Source organism: Leptinotarsa decemlineata, unplaced genomic scaffold, assembly GCF_025532065.1.
Source record: "Leptinotarsa decemlineata unplaced genomic scaffold, Ldec_3_MD MMD2_P_RNA_scaffold_2, whole genome shotgun sequence".
In the NCBI taxonomy this organism is placed as follows: Eukaryota; Metazoa; Arthropoda; class Insecta; order Coleoptera; family Chrysomelidae; genus Leptinotarsa; species Leptinotarsa decemlineata.
This window is the reverse complement of record NW_027412529.1, coordinates 4,123,382-4,144,989: the sequence shown is the minus strand read 5'-3', so window position 1 is coordinate 4,144,989 and position 21,608 is coordinate 4,123,382. Positions and strand designations below refer to the sequence as shown.

At 37.6% G+C, this 21,608-nt stretch overlaps 1 protein-coding gene and 1 long non-coding RNA gene across 4 annotated transcripts in view; one reads left to right on the top strand and one right to left on the bottom strand.

Annotated features, from left to right (window-relative positions):
• Liprin-gamma (liprin protein kazrin) overlaps positions 1-21,608 on the top strand; it is a 67,118-nt gene that overhangs the window by 27,871 nt on the left and 17,639 nt on the right. For all 3 annotated transcript variants that reach the window (XM_023159775.2, XM_023159774.2, XM_074181656.1), the window contains exons 4-8: positions 1,575-1,871; positions 3,041-3,168; positions 8,249-8,428; positions 17,273-17,612; positions 21,466-21,550. In XM_023159775.2, coding sequence (XP_023015543.2) covers positions 1,575-1,871; positions 3,041-3,168; positions 8,249-8,428; positions 17,273-17,612; positions 21,466-21,550 — 1,030 coding nt within the window. The remainder of the gene's footprint in view (positions 1-1,574; positions 1,872-3,040; positions 3,169-8,248; positions 8,429-17,272; positions 17,613-21,465; positions 21,551-21,608) is intronic.
• On the bottom strand, positions 16,099-17,124 carry LOC141485272 (uncharacterized). The gene is made up of 3 exons (XR_012467131.1): positions 16,907-17,124; positions 16,676-16,835; positions 16,099-16,459 (listed from the first exon to the last, which is right to left on the bottom strand). It is a non-coding gene; the product is annotated as an uncharacterized lncRNA (long non-coding RNA).

Here is a 21,608-nt window from a genome sequence, read left to right as displayed (position 1 = left end):
GATCAACAGTGAACGCTGTCTGTCAAATTGTCGTCGCGATTATAAAAGGATTTGAAGAAGGTAAACATACTGTTTTAATTTTGTGTGACCTCATGAAAGCTTTCGATTGTGTCTCTCATGACCTCTTCCTCGAAAAACTGGAATTTTATGGGATAAGAGGTCCTGCACTTTCTTTTATTCGTTCATATTTGACCGGTAGAAAAAAAAAATATGGCACTTTTTTATATATAGCTTTTTTTATAATTTTTTTCTGCTTCAGAAAAAAATATAACGTTGGTCAATATTTGTTTATAACAAATTGTTAAACTAATAAACAAATAATAAATAATTTTTTTTTGCCAAACTATTCAAAAGTGTAAAATATGATTTTTAAAAGCAAAATTATTTCTTAACGAATTATTTAAACAATCGAAATATAAAAAAATCGATTTTAAACAATTGAAAATTAAAATTGAGAAAAACTTTTTTTTAGTCATAATTATCTCTAGACAACAAAATAGCAAAAAATGTTTTTCAAAAATATTGAATTTCTCTATTTGTTTAAAACAATTTAATAAACTAATTACGTAAAAAATCCATATCCTATGTTGATAACTGCCATTGTTTAATTTGAAAACAGAAATAGGTAAATATCAATTGAAAAACAAATTTTTATCAACAATTTTTAGATATTTCATTTTGCAATAGTTATAAAAAATCATAATTAACAAATTAATGAATTTTTATGAACTTTTATCGCAGGATCTTATGAAGTATATATATCAAAAGGGCTCTACGAAGTTTAAAATTTATAGGCGAATTATTTATACCTTTTGTCCCATTATTTATGTCAACCGAGATTGGGAAAAAATTTGTTAGTTAACAATTGAATAACTTTTTGAAAAATGGTGATACTTTTTTTTTCCTACGGAACTCGATTCATTCAAGTGTTAAGAAGATACTAAATTTTTAAAAAAATTTTAAAATAACATTTTATGTTATAAAAAAATTATTTGTTTTGATAAACTCTCTTTAGCGGCAGCGCACGCATGGCGTAACAACCGCGCGGAACCCTATTTTCAACGTCAAATTAAAATTATAAATAATGGAGATAGTGAGTCGGAACTTTTTTATCGGAAATTTCCTTCTCTTTAATGAGCTCTTTTCAAAATTGTTCAAATATTAATATTTTTGAGTTATTAACGAAAAACTAAAATACCATTTTTTTAAATTCTTATTTTGTTAATAACAATTGCAATTCTTTACCTGCACCAAAATCCTTAAAAAAAATTTTTCTAGAGGTGTTTCCGAATCGAATGAGCTGTCGCTCATATTTTTACGACCTTTATCTCTATTTTTTATGTTTTTGAACTTGTTCATTAGACTAGATAACTAATTAACAAAAACACAGATTTAAACGGATTTGGTTTGAATTTCTCATCACTCAAACCTTATTTGGGACAATTATGCTTTACGGTGCGTTTTCAATGGCCCACTTATTGAAGATCACATCTATTTTCAATTGACCAGTTCGGTAAATCATTTTTTGACGATTTTCCCGAAGCATTTTTGTGAATACCCTTTTGTGAAAACAGATTCCTCCTCCCCACGCTCCCCCCGGAGCTACGACGGTGCCAACCGCGACGACCTCTCCGCCCTCATCCCCTCCCCTTCGAACTACTCCAAGTCGATGGTCACGATAAGGCGTCTGCGACAGGAAAACGAGCGCCTGCAGGCGGAAGTGACGCGACTGAAACGTCTCGTCGTTTCCGGCGCTTCGTCGGTACTCAGCGACAAGAATTTACCACCCGCCGGCGTGAAGAACGAAGACGAAACGTCGGACACGTACGCCCTGGAGATGAAGCTGCAGCTCGCTAAGGAGGCTTTGACTAGTAAGTGAAGCTTTGTAGTGTGATGACTTTCTGACTTGATTTCGATTTTAGTTTCTCATTTCTTCAAAATGCCAGTATTTCTTTGATAGTTTGTTTTTACAAAAACAGTTTTGAGTTAAAAAGTTTTCACAAAAAATATTCGGACTATTTTTCAAGTTCAAAGTTTTTCCACTCCCTGGATGCTTCTGATAACCCATAAGGCCTAAGTTTATCCGTTATGCTCAGATGTATCGTAGTCAGCCCCCACTTAAGGGCGCATGGCAACATGAAAAATATTTGGTGTCAATTGCATTTTGATTGAATAATTACTGAGTCTGGTGCATATTAAATTGGTTTCCATAATTTCCTATAAGTACTCCCTGATGAAATTTTGATGTTTTTATCGACATAACACAACAACAAATCCCAGGTGGTTCAAATTCCTGCGTGAACTCTTGTCATCTCCCAACCCTGCTTTAATATTTCTCTACTTTATCGTTCCATCACCAGGTTTTCCCTTAGAAATGATACAATCTGTGATCCAGGTTGTGATTTTTGATAACAGTGTGCAGTTGAGACTGTCCTGAGCGAATTGTTCTTTCAGATAATTTGATTTACAGTAAGTCTTCAAGTATGCCCCCCTACTATATGTGATTTTTATTCCTTACACAAGGAATTGGGTGATTCAGATATGCAGTTGGTTACCTCGTTCACGGGTAGATGGAGCGATGACAAATATGTTATTTGCGGTTCGTTTCAGCCTAATTCGAGGAATGATACTCTGAAAAAAATTTGGGAAATTATCGACTTCATGTTGATTTAGGACACTACTTTGCATTGACAAGAGGCCGAATAGCCCGAAACCGGTCTGCGAGTGGGTCCGTTCTAATAATTGAAAATCCATGTCTGCAGTTATATCACCAACAGCATATACAGAAATTATTTCTGTAAAGAATCCTGCCCTGAAACCTGTCGGATATGATCCAACTCCCTTCGTGGTATTAGCCAGGGTAGTAGTTGTTTTCTAGTGTCAATCCATTACCCACAGTGTAGGTGAGTTGAAACTGGCCTGAAAGAATTGTTATTTCAGATACTTTGTGCTGATTCTATTAAGATGGCGGACTAGAACTCCGTTTGCTAAGTGTACGTGTATCTCCCACTTATTTCTTTAATTTGGTTGTCAATTCCAGCCCTTAAAGCCGATAAACGAAGACTGAAAGCAGAAAAGTTTGACCTTTTGAACCAGATGAAGCAGTTGTATTCTACCCTGGAAGATAAGGAAAAGGAATTGAGAGATTTCATCAGGAGCTACGGCCAGGTAAGTTGGTTTTTGAAAATTTATACTTCTTTCATAATCGATTGAACCTAGACAAGACAAGATTTATGGTAATCGATGAAATTAAGTCTTTCGAAGTATCGCCAAATGGAAGCTTGTTTGTTGCATTGTATAGAAGTTGTTGGAAACGTTTTTGCACATTCGCTATAGAACATTTTCTTCTCATTGTCCAGTTATCAGATTTTGATTCAAGAATTAATAAAAAAATCTGATTTATTGCTTCCATATTTGTCTCTAGAACGAATATTTCTAAATGTACCTCCTGTATAATTGTTGACCTGTTTTTTATTTTGCCTGCAAATCATTGTTAAAAAAGTTATTCAGGGTGGCTCGTTTTCAACTCAAATAATTTGTAGCTCCCGAACCATAAGCTTCAGACCGTATGTTTTATATTTTGTTGAAATCTGCTCATCATGGAGCATCTGATAATGCGAAACAATATGAGGTGATCCATTTGAAAAAATTGGTGACATGTGAATATAATAATAATAATAATAATAATAATAATATAATGTTGTTGGTTCCAAGAACTTTGCTGCTCCAGGCCCAGATGGGCTGAACACTTATTGGTGGAAAAAACTGCCAAGTACCCACCGCCATCTGGCCAGAGTTTTCAACTCATGGCTGGATGGAGAGCAGCCGATTCCGGATTGGTTCGTCGAGGGGCTGACCGTTCTTATCCCCAAAAGCGGAGATTTGTCGATTCCTAAGAATTACAGACCGATAACATGCTTGAATTCGTGTTATAAGTTGTTTACAAGCATCTTATACACACGAATACTCACCGCAGTTGACCGAGTGTTCGAACGGATATATGAGCAGAGAGGGTCGAAGAGAAGAGTCGCTGGATGTAAAGAGAACCTGCTCATCGATAGATGTGTAACGTAGGACTCGATAAGCGTAACCTCTCTATGGCCTGGATCGATTACCGTAAGGCATTTGATACAATTTCGCATGAGCTTATCTTGTATTTGCTCAGATGCCTTGCGGTACCCGACAACATAGTGAGATGCATTGAACAACTGATACCACTTTGGCTAACTCGCTTCACCATAACATCTGGTCAAGCAAGAGTTCAAACAGGGTGGGTCACTTTCAGAAGGGGTGTATTTCAGGGTGATTCCCTCAGCCCACTTCTATTCTGCATCTCACTATTGCCATTATCCGTTGTGCTCAGAAAGACTCGAGAGTATAACTGTGACACCCCCGGAAACCGGAGGCACAAGGTCACCCATCTGTTTTATATGGATGATCTTAAACTTTATGCCTCTGGAGAGAAGGATCTTCATCAGTCCTTGAGGGTGGTGGAAAAGTACACGCATGCTATCGGTATGAAATTCGGGATAGACAAATGTGCAATGGTTCATCTCAAAAGAGGACGATGCGGGGACTACGGAGAGGATGTGCAGCTCGTAGATGGAAGCATCCTACACCATCTGGATGCCGGAGAGACGTATACTTACCTCGGGGTGGAACAACGCCACTCACAAGAGGTAACTGCAGTGAAAAACTTTCTCCGCGGCAAGTATCAGCACAAACTTCGACAGATCTGGTCATCGGAACTGTCGGGAACGAACAAAGTAGCTGCAACAAATATGCTTGCCGTTCCAATCTTACTCTACTCGTTTGGAGTAGTAAAGTGGACTCGGGAGGAGCTGTATCAACTCGACGTAAGGACCCGAAAAATGATGCATCTCTATAGGAGTTTGCATCCCAAATCGTCTGTTCCACGGTTGTACTTTCCCCGACAACAGGGAGGCCGTGGACTTTTGAGTTTGGAGTGTCTACATGACAGAATGGTACTGGATACAGCCTGTAAAGTCGTCAGGAGTTCGGATCCCCTTCTCTGCATGGTTCATGACCATGAGAGAGCAGGAATTGGAGCATTTCTCCTTAAGGCAGCTGCTCGAGCAACTGATGAACTCGGTATAGTTTTCGACTCTGAACGAGGTGACTACAACTCTGTCACCGAGTTGGAACCCGTTCAGCAAAAAGCTCAGATGAAAACCGCAGAGATCACCTTATTTCTGCGGAGACACATGGATAAGCCGATGCATGAGGTCTTCTTTAATAACATTGAAAACCTTGGCTTATCAAAGCGCCTGACGTTCGCTTTTCTCAGGTCGAGTGGGCTGAAGTCGGAAACTGAGGGGTTCATCATGGCTTGCCAGGATGGTGTCTTCAACACCTTAGTCTACCGCAGTCGCGTGATGGGTATAGAGGTTCCTGACACAAGGTGCAGGGTCTGCCGCGAGGCGCCCGAGACCCTGATGCACTTGCTATCAGCATGTCCAGCATATGCGGTTTCGGCCTGTATCCATCGACATAACTCGGCCCTAAGAGTGCTTTGTTACTATCTACGGCACTCTTACGGTATTGACGAGACACCGGTGTTGCCCTACGCTCCGAGGGATATTGAATCCGTTGTGGGGAACGAGAAGTGCCGAATTTAGTGGAACTATTCGTTCCCCACCCTCAGGCTCATACAAGCTAATAAGCCTGATGTAGTCCTTCTCGACCACCAGACCAAAACGATATTTGTCGTGGAGTTTTCAGCTCCTGGCGAGACGAATATCGTCAGAAAAGAGGAGGAAAAAAAAATAAAATATCGAGATTTTCTCTTCGAACTCCGCAGACTCTATCCAGATCACTCTGTCAAGATGGTCGTTCTGTTTATTGGAGTCCTTGGTGGAATGATGTCTTCTCTACTCTCGAATCTCAAAATCATACTGGCTTGCCGCACTTAGGCAGAAATCTTAGCCGCGCAGATGCAGAAGGCTGTCATTCTTGGCTCACTGCGTTTGCTCAGGGCACATGATTCTCGGACCCAATGATTACTTACCCCACGGTGTGGGGAGTGGTCATTGGTTGATTATGCTGGCGCGCCCTCCCGAATGTATCGGGGCTTCGGGGGATAGGGCCTGACCAGCGCACACTACGGTGAAAAAAAAAATAAATGCTTTTATTGAAAGGTTACTCAGTACAAGAGATACTAATCTAACCTAACAAATGGCAAAATTCAACGTCTGCACATGATAAATCAAGGCAGAAATTGCTCTTCCATCCAACCAGTAAGAGATAACTTATATTAATATTTATATAAAATGTTTCGTGGTGTATTTCAGCAGTTCCGACTTCCATTGTCTAATATAATATAAATTGATTTGAAAACCCTAAAAAACAATCAAAAAATGAATAAGATTAAACAAAAACAACAATTTTATTAAACAAAAAACTGAAATTACAAAGAAATAACATACAAGCAACAACCAAACAAATAAAAATTGAAATAATAATGAAAGGTTGAAAAAATTAAAATTAAAAATTATTATTAACAAAAAAATTGAAAAATAAAATATTGAAAGATTTCAAACCAAGTTATGTCACGACGTTTCGATTGTTAGTATCCACAATCGTCTTCGGGTGATAACTGGACTTATTCCTCCGAGATCTGACTATTTATAATAGGTCGCTCGAGTGCTTTCACCTATCCTCTCTTCACCCTTTCCGCTTCATTGGTTTTTAGCGGGAGATGACCGTTTGGCGGGAATTGGTCGTCTTTCGCTTGATTAGAGGTTTGCATATGTTACGTATCTCTACGCTAGCTTCACTAAATGCGTTGTTGGATAAAATATACGCGGCTTCCTTGAATTTTCTCCTAATCCAGTGTTCCTCTTTGTGGATGATTTTAGCCTGGCCCACTTGATGTTATGTTGATAAGTCCACACATGCTCTGCTATTCCGGATTTGCTGGTTTCTCCTCGCTGTGTGTGTTTTTTTGTGCTCAGCAATGCGAACTTTTAATGGCCTCTTAGTTTCACCGATGTATGATTCTCCGCACTCGCAGGGTACCCGGTAAATGCAATTCTTGGAATCGCAGTCCGCGTTTGGTGGCCTGGTTTTTGTAAGGCTGCTACGGATACTGTTCCCAGATTTGAAGCAGGTCCTGATGTTGTACTTGGACCCAATCCTTCTTATCCTTTCCGATAATCCTCTGATGTAGGGAAGTACAAGTACTGGTTCTGTGGGCTTCTCTTCCTTGTGGAGTTCTTGCTGTCTTCTAGCTAAGGCCTGTTCCACCATCACTCTGGAGTAACCATTCCGTCGTAGGTCATTTTTGATGATGCCTAGTTCCATTTCGAGATCTTCCTTTGTATTACAGAGCCCAAAAGCACGTTCTAGTAGAGTGTTGATGATTCCTCTCTTATTCGATTAATGGTTGGATTTTAGGTTCAGATACTGTCCTGTGTGAGTGGGTTTTCGATATACAGATTTTTCCCATTTAGTGTCGGTTCTCTTCACTAATACGTCTAAAAAAGGCAATTCCTTGTGGACTTCCTTCTCCATTGTGAAAGTTATGGAAGGACTTACGTTGTTGATGTGCTTCAAGAAAGTGTCTAGTTCTGCATTTCCATGGTTCCATATTATGAAGATGTCGTCTACGTATCTCAGACTCGGGGCTTCTTGTGGGTTCTTCAATGGCCAGAGTTTCAAACCACTCCATATATATATATATATTGGCTATAACAGGTGAAAGTGGCGATTTCATTGGCAGTCTCTCATCTTGTGTAAAGAATTCGTCCTTCTGTTGAAAGTAGCAGTTTCGTACACAGCATCCTAGTGAAGAGGGGATAAGTGAAAGCACTCGAGCGACCTATAAATAGGCAGATGTCGGAGGAATAAGTCCAGTTATCACCCGAAGACGATTGTGGATACTAACTTGGTTAGTATCTTGAAACTTGGTTTGAAATCTTTTAATTTTTCAATTTTTTGTGTTAATAATAATTTTTAATTTTTATTTTTTCAACATTTTATTAATATTTCAATTTTTATTTATTTGGTTATTGCTTGTATGTTATTTCTTTGTAATTTCAGTTTTTTGTTCAATAAAATTGTTATTTTCGGTTAATCTTATCAATTTTTCAATTGTTTTTCGGGGTTTTCAAATCAATTTGTTAGATCTTGTTAGATCAAGATGTTAAATCTTGAAATATTTTTTTTTGGATTCCAATGACTACCCATATGTGCGTCGGTCCTATCTTCCTTTCATCATTTGTTCTAGCGGGCAAGAGACAGCGAGACCTCTTTGCAACAACTCTCCACGGAACGCGAAGAAAGGGAAAGAGAACGCTGGAGCTTGTTGAGACACGCCAGGGACGAAGCCGAAAGGAGTTTGTCACTAGCCGCGCAGCTCAACGCCAAAGAACTGCAGCTGCAGCACGCGCAGGAACAATTGCAGGAGGTCTGTACGCAGGTTGAACCATCACATCAGATGAGAATTTCAATTGGAACTTATTCACTTTTTTCTGAGTTGTAATACCGGTATGACAGATTAACGTTCAGATCCCAAAGTGGTTTAAAAGATATTGCACATGCTGGCTACTCTTTAATCAAGGGGTTCGCTTCATTTGAAAAAAAACTGTTTTGGTTCCCAAGATAAGTTATAGTCAATTGCAATTAGATTAATATTCGATGAACAACGACACAGAACATTCAAGCTGCTGAATAGATTACATACACTGAATGAATCAATACTGCTCAGAGAGACTATCGGATCGAACCCCGTTGGGGGTCCTATAATGAATCAAATTGAAAATTAATCAAGTAGCTACTGGTCTAGGAGATAGTTGTTGGTTCACAGATGGATCAAAAACACCTTCCGGTTCTGCTGCAGGTGTTTTCTGTCGCAGACCCAGGACAGAGATATCAACCTGCCTAGGAACCTACGCGACTGTATTCCAAGCGGAAATTTGCGCTTTTGAATTGTGTTCGGAGAGATTGGAAGAATCCAACTTCATACACAAGTCAATGAAAATATTCCCGGACAGTCAAGCGGCGTTGGAAGCTCTTGGCTTCTACCAAGCAATGTCTAAATTGGTAGCAAATTGCCAAAAACGACTCTCCTCGATAGGAAGATTTAACATATTGTCTCTGGTTTGGATTCCTGGTCATACTGGCCTGGAAAGCAGTGAGGCTGCTGACTCCCTTGCAAATGAGGGGTTGATGCAAGCAGCTTCATCGAACCATAACCTGTCATAGATAGATAGATAGATAGATATGACGTATGTAAAAACACAAAGTGTTTTTACATACGTATGTGAAAACACGTATGACGTATGTAAAAACACTTTGTATTTACATACGTTAAATCAATAATTTGATAAACTCAAAAGAACACACACATACATATACACCAGACACACATAACTCATATAGGTATGTACACATTTACATGTACATAAATAGAATTACACTATTAATTATTAAATTATTAGATACACCCTAGGGTAACAGTAACATTACATCCATCAGACTTCGTAAGATGTACATACTTATCTATTTTAATATGAAAAAAAATCAAAGTATTTTTCGAATGAGTAAAAACTTTTCGCAATAAAAATTTTTTTGATTTTAATTTTGAATCGATTCATATTGAGGGCTACGTCTTTTAGATCGGTGGGAAGAGCATTGTAAAATTTTATTGCCAGATATCTGTGAGAGTGCTTAGTTTTGGTAATTCTTGGTTTGGGCAATCTCTCTCTTCTCTCTCTCTATTCTCTTTCTAGTGGGGTATTTATGTATTTTTTCATTTCTAATCATATCGCCTTTGGAGTTTTCTTTCCTGATGTAGATTAAGCATTCATATATAAAACAGGAAGGAAGTGTTAAAATTCCAAATTGTCTAAAAATTGGTTTACAATGTTCATTGAAACTTTTTCCAGCCATTATCTTGAGTACTTTTTTTTGTAGAGTAAATATTTTAGCTGAGTGACTCGAGGATCCCCATACTATCAAAGCGTACGTCATTGTTGAATGGAGTAATGAAAAATATGATATCCTCAAATATTCTTCGGTTAGTTTGCTTTTCAGCTGTCTTATAATATATGTGACAGTTGAGAGACGTTTTGAAAGATACTTGATATGATATGAAAAATTCAAGCTGTTGTAATTTTACTGAGTAATTTTACTGGATCTTCATCTCTTTGTTCAACCAATGTAAAGTTGAGATTCAGAGTTTTGTCAGAGTTGAGGGAAAGGTAGTTACTCTTATTCCACATCCGGATGAGTTCATCAGAATCTATCATAAGGTCTCCTAATGACCGACTGCTTGTGTCACAATGTATTATTGATACATCGTCAGCATAACCAAAAGGGTGAATAGAGGTGCTTAGGCTCTGTATATTGAACATCATATCATTGACATAAATAATAAAAAGAATGGGACCTAGTACAGATCTTTGTGGTACTCCGTGCTCCATGGCTACAAAATCGGATTCTACATTTTCCCAGTGCACTCTGGCTTTCCTATTTACAAGGTGTGACTTAAAAAAATTTAGTTGTCCACCTCTACGTATTCAAGTTTTCCAGCCATAATCTTATGATTTACCGTATCGAAGGCACGTGAAAGGTCATAGAACTTCGCGTTACAGTATTCTTTTGTTTCGAAAGACTCCAATACTTTGTTACAAACATCACTTAGGGCAGTAACTGTGGATTTTCCAGATGGATAACCGTACTGAAAGTTGGTGAGTAACTCATTTTTTTCAAAGAATTCCACTAGTCTAATTTTTACTACCATCTCGAAACTTTTTGCTAGGATGGGTATTATAGAGATGGGACGATAACTATTAGCATCATCATGGTTACCTTTTTTAAATATTGGAGATATCTGGGAGAGTTTGAAAACTTCCGGAAAGGTGTTATGCGCAATACAAAAATTAATTAGATGTGTTAAGGGCTTAATGATAAAATCACTGATCAGTTTTATAATTATACTGTTCAATTCAAACACATCTTTAGCAGACGAGGTTTTTAGACCCTTTATGATGTTATCAATCTCATTTTCAGTTGTAGGATAAAAGAAGATAGATTTGTCTATAGTTGGTGTCAATTTGAGATACCTGTAGAAATCGTCATTGTCTCTATTATTCACAAACTGCGTCATCAGATTATCGATTACATTCACGAAGCATTGAGAGAAGTCATCCGCAGATATTTTCAGATATTGTCATTGGCATAGGGATGAACTACGATGTCTGACAGGCCTTCTTACAGGTCACTGTCATTTGAATCATCATATGCACATACTAGGACTGTCGGAAGAGAGTGTGTGTCGCTTTTGTTTGGAAAATTATGAAACAGCAGAGCACATACTTTGTGCCTGCTCCGCTGGGGACCGAATCAGGTTTTTAGAGTTTGGCAGAGCCGTACTCTTACCATCTGATCTGAGCAAACTAATCAGCTTTGTTAAGAAGCTGGGTTGTTTTGGTCGAGTGTGGTTGCGGTGGAGGGTCGAATAGACCCACTCACTTTGGACCTAACCTAATCTAACCTACTGGCCTAGAGGTTTGGCCGAAAGATCAAACTGAACGGAACTGCAAGAATGGGCAGGAATAACACAAGTCTAAATTGAAAAGGCCGTCTGGATTCCAGATTCCAGGGTATTTCGCAAAACGCAAAATTTAATTATAAAACAGGGTTTTTTTGGGCTAACTTGAAGTTGCTAATAAGAAGGTACAATTTCATTTTCATTACCATTTCAAAATGTATACAGGCCATAACTATCATTACTTTCTACTGTGTCCTATTTCGCCCAAGAGCAAGACCGTAGCCAGAAAACAATTTCGGGGGGGGAGTTGGTTTTGTGAAACAGTAGAAAAACATAAAATATAAAAATAACGAAAGAAATAAATAATAAAAATAATAAAAATTTCAAATTCAATGAATTATTTTGTGAGGTGCTCAGTCTGAATCTCTCAGTTCTTATCAGATTTTCTGATCTTGTAGGATATTCATGTTGTTCCGATTGTAAAATGTATTTTGATTTATTTTTATGAATTTCAATCAATGTTTCATATACAAAAGCTGTAGGAAGCGGCTTTATTTTGAGATGAATAAAAAGTGGGCGACAATGATCTTTAAAGTTGGCATTAGATATAAGACGTCTCTTTTTTGCAATATAAAAATTTTTTTGGAATGACAAGAATCCCCCCACAACACGATGCCATATACCATGTGACTATGGAAGAGTCCGAAGTACGAAGATTTGACCGCTCTGATACCGGCGAAATCCTTCAGTCTACGAATCATAAATATTGCACTTGATGATTTCTCGGCCAATTTGTCAACATGACATGACCAGTTCAATCTGTCGTCTATATGAACCCCCAGTAGCTTAACACTTTTACCCGAGGTTAAATACGTATTTGTGGAAATTATAAGATTTTGATTTTTAGCCTCATTAAGGAGAAGTCTATTTGAAACAAACCAGTTACTTGCAGACTTCATGGTGGCGTTGGCAAAAACACTCAAATCATTAACACTACCGTGACAGTCCACCAAAGTAGTATCATCCGCAAAAAGAAAACATTTTTTAGGGAGTATGTGGTAGTATAGGTCATTTATATATAATATAAACAAGATTGGTCCCAGTACAGAACCCTGGGGCACACCATGTTTGACAGATTTCACATTCGATTTAATCCCATGTAATTATACACACTGTGATCTATTGTGCAGATAGGATTCAAGGAATTTAAGGGACAGTCCGCGGATACCATAATAGGAAAGTTTCTTAAGTAGAATATCATGCGAAACACAATATATATATATATATATATATATATATATATATATATATATATCTCCTCGGTGTCGATGTCAATTCTACGATGTCATTACCTCCAAACCGGTTTGTCGTTCCTGGCTTGTGGAGTTTCTTAAATAAGTTTTGAGTCGTTTCAGAGAAGAGAAATTCCTTTCAGGGGTACATGTGGGAACAAGTAGTGTCGCCAAGATCTTTGAAAGTTTGTACACACATTGCCGTAAGGTTTTTCCATTGTGTTTCGGGGAAGTTTTTTTCAATATTCTCTTTCAAGCAGTTGGTTTGTTATGCTAAGGACTTGTTAAATTTTCTAACGAATTTTATAATTTCAATAATATCTGTATCTGTAAAGTAGGGAGGCTGAGTGTAGACCCACAGCACTTAGGTCACATGCGACCATTGAATATCCTCCCGAAGAGTTGTCCTCCTAGGTCATCGTCGATCATGTCCTTTCCAGGAAAGTGGATAGGTCACTAGGAGACATCTCCTTTATTTCGGCAGGTGTAGACCAAGACTCGCCGAACACACACTCTCTTATTGACGAAAACTCATGACACTCGCAAAGGTTATGCCTGACAGTTTCATCTTCCTGTTCACACATCCTGCATAGAGGTGTGTTCACTAGCCCCATATTATGGAGGTGTTTTCTTAGTTAACAGTGGCCAGTCAGAAATCCTACTGTTAAGCGTAGATTTTTCCTGGTCATCGCTACATATTTCTTCGGCGCCAGCTTCCCAGGGTCGCCCTGGGTGATCCTGGCAAGATGGTATTCTTTGATTTCATCCCATCTCTTTAGGGATTGAGCATGGGTGTAACTTTTGGCTAGTTACGCAATTGTCTGAGTCATCAGGCCGTAGGTGCCAGTGGGTCCTAAAATTTTTAGTCCAGCCGCTTCCTTGGCTAAAGAGTCGTGCCCTTCAATCCACCTCAGGATAATGTTATCATCTACCGAGGCTTTGGCTGAATCTTGGTGGCACTCTAGTACTGAGGTAACACGTTGTCTGTTCTAGCCTAATAGGGCTTGTCTGTTATCAGTGCAGATTGTTATTTTTTTGCCAGAAATTTCTTTCCTGGTTATTTCTTTTCTGGCAATTGAAATACCAGCCAGTTCTGTTTGAACCACGCTGGTATTTTTTTCCCATTCCCTACTTAATCCTTAGGCTTAGTGATCTGGAGTACACTCCACATCCTGAGCCTTATTTGGTTTTCGAGCCGTCTGTATATATGCGTATTGTATTTGTAGCATCTGACTCTGTGTTTTGTTTTATTTGTATTCTGTAGCGTTTATTAAACACAAACCTGGGTACAATTGCATCACTGGTTGCCTGCAGCAGAGGTTGCGCAGTGAGTGCTTCTCGCCATAGGCACAGCCTCAGTTGACCCATTCGTACTTTGAGGTTTACACCAGCCGTATGCAATCGTAACATGGCCATTAACACAACCTCCTTAACGTACAGGTCCAGAGGAGATAGACCAGTGATTGATTCCATTGCAGCGGTTAGTGTTATTCTCATAGCTCCTGTGATGTTCAAATAAGCCAATCGTTGTATTTAATATAATTTTTGATTGGCCGTTGCTTGTAGAACTTTCAGCGGGGGATCAATCCTCCTTGATTCCCCCCTGGCTACGGCCTTGCCCAAGAGGACGAATTGATTTGTTGTACGAATATTGAAGGTTTGTTAGATAAATTTAACATCTCATGACCCAGGACAGTGGTGTATTTTCATATATGCTTCAAAAAGATGCCTTGAGCAGTTTTGCTTCACAATGGCGGTTCCTATGCCTCCGTTCCTGTCTGTCATTCCGTACACCTGAAGGAAACCTACAAGAACCTGGAATTGATTCTTTGCAAGTTAAAATATGAAGACCACTGTTGGCAAGGGTATGGCGATTCAAAAATCTTGGACCTGTTGCTCAGACAACAATCTGAGTTTACCTAATTCCCTTCCACTTTGTATCTGTGGGATAGTAGAAACCAAGCAAATCACTAGACCAAAAAAACTTTGGTGGCTCCGCATACAGTTCTTCTACCACCGCTTCGCAAAAAGCTGAAGTAATTTGTAAAGTCACTTCTGAGAGATGGAAATTGCTTCGAATACTTGATTTCAAAGTTTCCAGATCTCTCAGAGGCAAAGTAGAAGGAAGATGTTTTCGTTGGATCAGACGGTGTATGGTTGGTCAAGAAGTCTCTAGTCAGTCCGCCCCAGCCTAATATTCCATATTGGAGTTGTATTTGAACCAGGGCAAAATAAAGTAAATTCAGATAGTGTGGTGTGGTGAATATTTAAATTTTTGAAGGAGGATCCTCATTTGTTTTAACAAATAATTGATTTGATGATCAACAATACAATACAATACAATACAATACAATACAATACAATACCTTTATTCCTTAAAATGATCACTTCACAATGATATAGAAGTCGTCAATGGTAAAAAACATGAAATGTATATAAACATTAGTACAAAATACATAAATTTAACACATGAGAGTGCTTGTTTAGAATAAACAATTGAAAGTGTTTATACATGTACATAATAGTTGAAATAGGTCATGCCAGAATTATATTAATTGTTGATTGGCGAATGTGGATATTCCAAATATTCATGTATATTGTAAAAACAACCATCTACAAGGTAGTCTCTGATTCTCCGTTTTAATACTCCGTTTGCTGCTACACTTTTTAGGCCAGAAGGTAGACAATTGAAAAATTTGGAACCTGCTAGAGATGGCGTCTTTTCGAATAATTTTGTACGATGTTGTTGTAGTTTGATTAAATTCCCGTTCCTTGTTGAGTAATTATGACATTGAGAGTTAGTTTCTAATTCGAGTTCCCGTTTTTTCACAAAGAGCAGACAGTTATAAATATAGAGAGAAGATACTGTCAATATCTTCCTTTGCTTGAAAACGGGTCTACATGAATCAGTATGACGTAAATTGTGAAGCATACGAATTATTCGTTTCTGAGCAATAAAGACCCTGTTAATATTTGTTGCATCTCCCCATAAGACCACATTATAAGATAGAACAGAATTAACAAGAGCATAGTAAACATCTAACAGTTGTTCTTCACTCAGTATTTTTTAAGCTGCATTAAGGCATAGAAACTGCTTTTACTTACGTAGTCAACTTGAAATTGCCAATTCAATGAGTGGTCGATGTGAACTCCTAAAAACTTTGTGGACTCTAAAGGGTATATATTCGTGTTATTTATAATAACATGTATGGGATGTTCCACATATTTTCTTGGAGGAAACTGTACCAATACTGTTTTTTCTGCATTGACCATAAGTCTATTTCTTAAGACCACATTATAAGATAGAACAGAATTAACAAGAGCATAGTAAACATCTAACAGTTGTTCTTCACTCAGTATTTTTTAAGCTGCATTAAGGCATAGAAACTGCTTTTACTTACGTAGTCAACTTGAAATTGCCAATTCAATGAGTGGTCGATGTGAACTCCTAAAAACTTTGTGGACTCTAAAGGGTATATATTCGTGTTAATTATAATAACATGTATGGGATGTTCCACATATTTTCTTGGAGAAAACTGTACCAATACTGTTTTTTCTGCATTGACCATAAGTCTATTTCTTTGACACCACTTTGAGAAATTCCGACTTATTACATTCAATTTTTCTTGAAGTTCCAAAGGACTGTCGGCTTCTGCGGAAATAGAAGTATCATCGACAAAAAGAACTATCGAAGTAGTGCCGATATGTTGTGGTAAATCATTTATGTATAGTAAAAACATTAATGGTCCCAAGACTGAGCCTTGTGGAACTCCAACTTCCATGTTATAAGTACTCGAGTTTACATTATCCCATTTTACGTACATCTTTCGAAATTTCATGTAAGACATAATCCAAGATATAAATTTACCTCGAATTCCAATTTCACTGAGTTTCTTGGCCAGTATATTGGAGTTCTCAAATGTTTGTCAATCATTATGCCCAATTACTTGATAGAGTCAGCCTCAAAGATTTCGATACTCTCACTAATTTTGAGTGGACCTAATTTGGGTGAAGAATTTTGGCAAGAACTGAAAATCAAATATTTGGTTTTTTCAAAATTTATCGTTAAGATGATAATTTGTTTAACGTAGATACCTACATTTTCAGAAAACATAACGTCCTGTGACAAAATGAAAGTTATTTTTGGATTCAGTACACCCAAAAATATAGGATTTACGTGAAAAACCGCTCCCAAATTTTGTTTGCAGACTTGGCTGATTCTAATTAGCATTTCTTTAAAAAAAATTGGTGGAACCCTCTTGGCGATCAGTGATGCAGCACTATTGTCTTTCTTATCAATAAGTATTAAACACGAAACCTCTTGACATATGACATATGACAACTGACATGTGTGACGAATACCAGAGTAGCCAACTCAGAAAAAAATAAAGTTCTTCAAACGAAATCCTCATCCGATGTGGTCGATTGAAAAATTGCCTTTGAATTACATGATTTTTTTCCACAGGCCCGGAGACAGTTGGCAACGAGCGGCTGCCTCTCCGATCAGGAATCCCTCGCGTCGCTGCCGCGACACAGCATCAACGGCGGCGCTCTTACCCCTGGATCGGGAGGTTTGCTGTCCGGCCATCACGGACTGGGCCAGCTTCCGGGCGACAGGGGTAGCTGCAGCGCCGATTCCGGAGTGAGAGTTAGTTCGGATAGAGAGAGTGGCGCCACCTCCGTGGCCGGTAATTTGTCCGACAGCACGACCGAAGGAACGCCCACGATTACTTTAGGGGACGGCCACAAGGATTTGGACTCCGTGTCGCTAGTGTCGTCTGTACCGCCGCCGCACATGTACCAAAGTGAGTAGACGATTTGAATCAGGAAGAGATAGATATGGTGATCATGGAGGCCATTCGTTTTGCCTCCAGTTGATTTTTTTCTGTTCATTTTTGGCTCCCATAAAATATTGTGGGCAAGTGTATTTGAATGACTCAGGAAATAATAATAATAACAGTGATATTCTTCTTTCAATAGAACACAGGATTACAAGGCGTAGTTCAGGCGCTACAAGGCGTAGTTCATCTTGAGTACCTGGAGTGCACAAAGATGGTCTTCCACCCAACCTTTGGACAAGCAAAACAAAAGATTAAAAGACACAACTAATCAAAAATTGAGATAAATTGTAGATTTATGTGCTGATTCGAATAACCCGTTTCTGAATATCAGAGGATTTCATAAATTTAAACAAATGTTTTCGAAAGAAGGAGAGTTTCACATTCTTAAAATCATTCGGAATAGCATTGTAAGTGTACGATATATTATGCTGATGATACAGCAATAATATATACTGCCAAAACGTGGAGCGAACTGAAGACAAAAGCTGAAGAAGACCTCACCAGAATATCTGATTGGTTTCAACATAAAAAACTAACTATCAACTATAAAAATACGAATTTTGTACCTTTCTTCAGTTATAAGAACAAACTTCCCAGTTTCCGAACACTAGACATGAAAGTTGTTTCACAAAGCATCAAAATACATGCTCAAATATCTTGGAGTAACTATTGATGCTCATATGAGATGGGACACTCATATTAATGAGATCACAAAAACTTTAAGACCACTATTATATGAATTCAAAAATACTATACTGTGCACTGGTGGAATCACGATTAAGGTATGTTATTCTTTCCTGGGGATCTGTAGCAGCCACATACCTGAAAAAACTAGAAGTTCTTCAAAAAAGAATATTGAAAACAATATATAATAAAACCATGAAATACCCCACAAATGATCTGTTTAAAGAAACACGAATACTGGATCCGCGTCAGATATATGTATACAGCCCAATCATTTATACTTTTAAAAATTAGCGAATTCTACAGCAAACAGAACATACTCACGAGACGAGGAACAAATTCAAAGATATAGTGCAAACAAACTTTTGCAAGAAATCGATAGGACAAAGATCCTTTTCTTATCTCACCTGCAAAATATTTAATTCATTGCCCGATATATACAAAACTTATATATATATATATATCATATACAGTCCATAAATTTATTTAAAGAAATCATGAAAAAATACTCACATGTGACAGACAGACTTACGTTGCACTCACTGGTGGAAGTTTGAGTAGCATTGAATATTATTGAATAATATTCCTGGACATTCAACACAGGTTAGAATTATAATCATACCCAAAGGTTTATATATATATTATAAGATAAGATAAGATAATATTTATTGACCAAAACGCGATACACTTGGTATATGTGGTAAGTCAGGGTATATATTTAAAATATGACATTATGAGGACCCAAGTCAAATAATCAAATGAGTAGTATATTCAGTGAACTTACATCGCAGTGATAAGGCACACACAAAATAAGCAAAAATATATACATAATAACAATGTTAGACTAGGAATGCCAGACAAAACTTTAAATTAAAATGTATTTGAGTTGTTTGGGAGATCGTCGTTCAAGAAGTCCTGATAACTATAATAGCATTTCTGTATTAGAAGGTTTTTAATATTGTTGTGAAATTTTAGGTTACTCTTGACCTTTTTAAATTTATCTGGTATATTATGATCAAGATAGTTTTACTTCATATCTAAATCAACTATTCTATATGAATTATTTTATTTATATCATTCAATTCATGTTATTTAATATATTTCATGTTACTCGTATAATTTTGATATTGTATGTTCTCATCTTATCTTATTTTATCTGTTTGTTAGTTGTCTTCATTTACTAACTCCATTATTTACTCGTAATCCATGTTATATATCAATATTATTAGCTCTACTTGATTTATTTCATCTGCGTATTTTGATTATTCTGTCTCTTGTATATGTTTGTCACTTATTATTTTATTTATATTTTTATATTTACATTTCAATTTATATTTATATATATTTTCATATTCACAATGTTATTCATATTTATTTATATTTTTATATAAGCTGTAGTTATAGAGCCGAAATGTTTACTACTATACTTTGTGTAACCAAATGACTAGGAAACCTATGCGCAACCTTAGAGTCATCAATGGGTTATCCTGATTCGTTTGGTTACATTTTGTGCAAATGTTTAACATGTTGCTAATTCTATTCAATACTTTTGCTTATAAGGGACATTATGTGAATGATCTTTTAAGGAATATAATATTTATTTGTTTATTATTAATTATCTGCGAGCGCTTTCGACAGTTGGTAGTACTGTCATCTTCTAGGCACTCCTCAAACTGCAGTTTGAGAAGTGGCTATCTGATAAATCCACTAATAATTGTATCATAAAACCTCATATGTTTTTAAACACTTTACATTTCATTGAATTGTAAATATATATTATTATTATAAAAAAAGCTTCTCTCAAACAATAATGATTTGTGGATTGATGGTGGTATAGTACCTTTCGATCTAATATTAGAATTGTGAACGTCAGTGCGGAACACAATGTTTCGGAATGTGTGAGAATATTGGGAAAAATCATCTAAAACTATCATGGAGATCATTTGAAGTGCTTTGAAAATACATCAAATACATCGCCATTTACTATCCCATTGATTTAGATAGTAGAATATACTTGAACCTACCAAATGAAGATGTACTCATATCAGGGTGATAAGGTGGCTATTGGGTATTTTGGTTAAAAATTCGTTTACAAAGATGCAAAGATGCATTTTAGGAATGTGGAGTCGCACTTTCCTCGTTCTAACATGTCTTTAGCGACCTTTACGCAATAACTTTTACAGAATATTTAGGCGTTTTGGCACTTGTCTAGCGGCCACGCGCTTTATGTTGCTATCTCTCTCAGACTTCAACGACGATTTTCAATCACCATTTTCTTTACTTCAACAATGTTGAGTTCAGTTGAACATGGTAATGGCCGACCAGAGCGAAGCAAATCTTCTACAAACAAATTGCGTTCTATAAACAAACTTGAATACGGTATCATTACTGACATTGGATTATATAGTCGGATATGCTAAGTTAGTTCTAACTGGTGTTGGAGGTATTAATACCAACACTTTTCATGAGTATCCGGGAGCGATTGAAAAACCTATCTCTGTATCTGTAGAGTAGGGAGAGTGAGTGTAGGCCCACAGCACAGACCTGTACACCTTCCTGTCCTTTCCAGGAAGGTGTACAGGTAGCTAGGAGACATCTCCTTCCTTTGGCAATCTTGAGGTGTCTCAAGGTGGCCTCCGCGACTGTTTTGGAAGGTCAGGCGACATTACTGTCGTTGCACGACTTCTTCAACCTTCTTGGGGTTTCCTCCGTGGAGGTGCACAAGTGAGGGAGCTTTCCTGTAGGGGCAGTCGGTTCCTTGCCTTTATTCAAAGCGGAGCTCTTTGCGCCCCCCGCAGGAAGTACCCTTGCTGTTGAAGGTGGAGTGTGGGAGGAGGAGGGTGCACTTATAGTTGCTGCCACTCCTGCTTCCATCGCTCTCTTTCTCCTTTTGGCCTCGGCGCCGCAAATGCGCTTAAGCCTTGGCCTTTGTATTACTTCACGAGGTGATCTGCTATGTTCAGCCTCATTGCAAGCGGTAGATTGGGGTGGACATTTCTGTTCATCCCTTGTGAACCTCTTTGAGATATTATATTGACATGAAATGAATCATAAACTGGTGTTGTTTTTTTTCTATAAAACATTGTTGTCGATACATGTATTCATTTTTCAATATAATTTTGATTATTTTCAGCTTCAACCAAAGACTGCAGCCCAACATTATCACCTTTAAATTCCAATACGTTTTCTAGATCAGTAGATCCTGCTACTTTATCAAGGTGAGACTCATGTTGACTGTTTATATAAATACCTGAAATTGTTCCTAACTTCGAAACT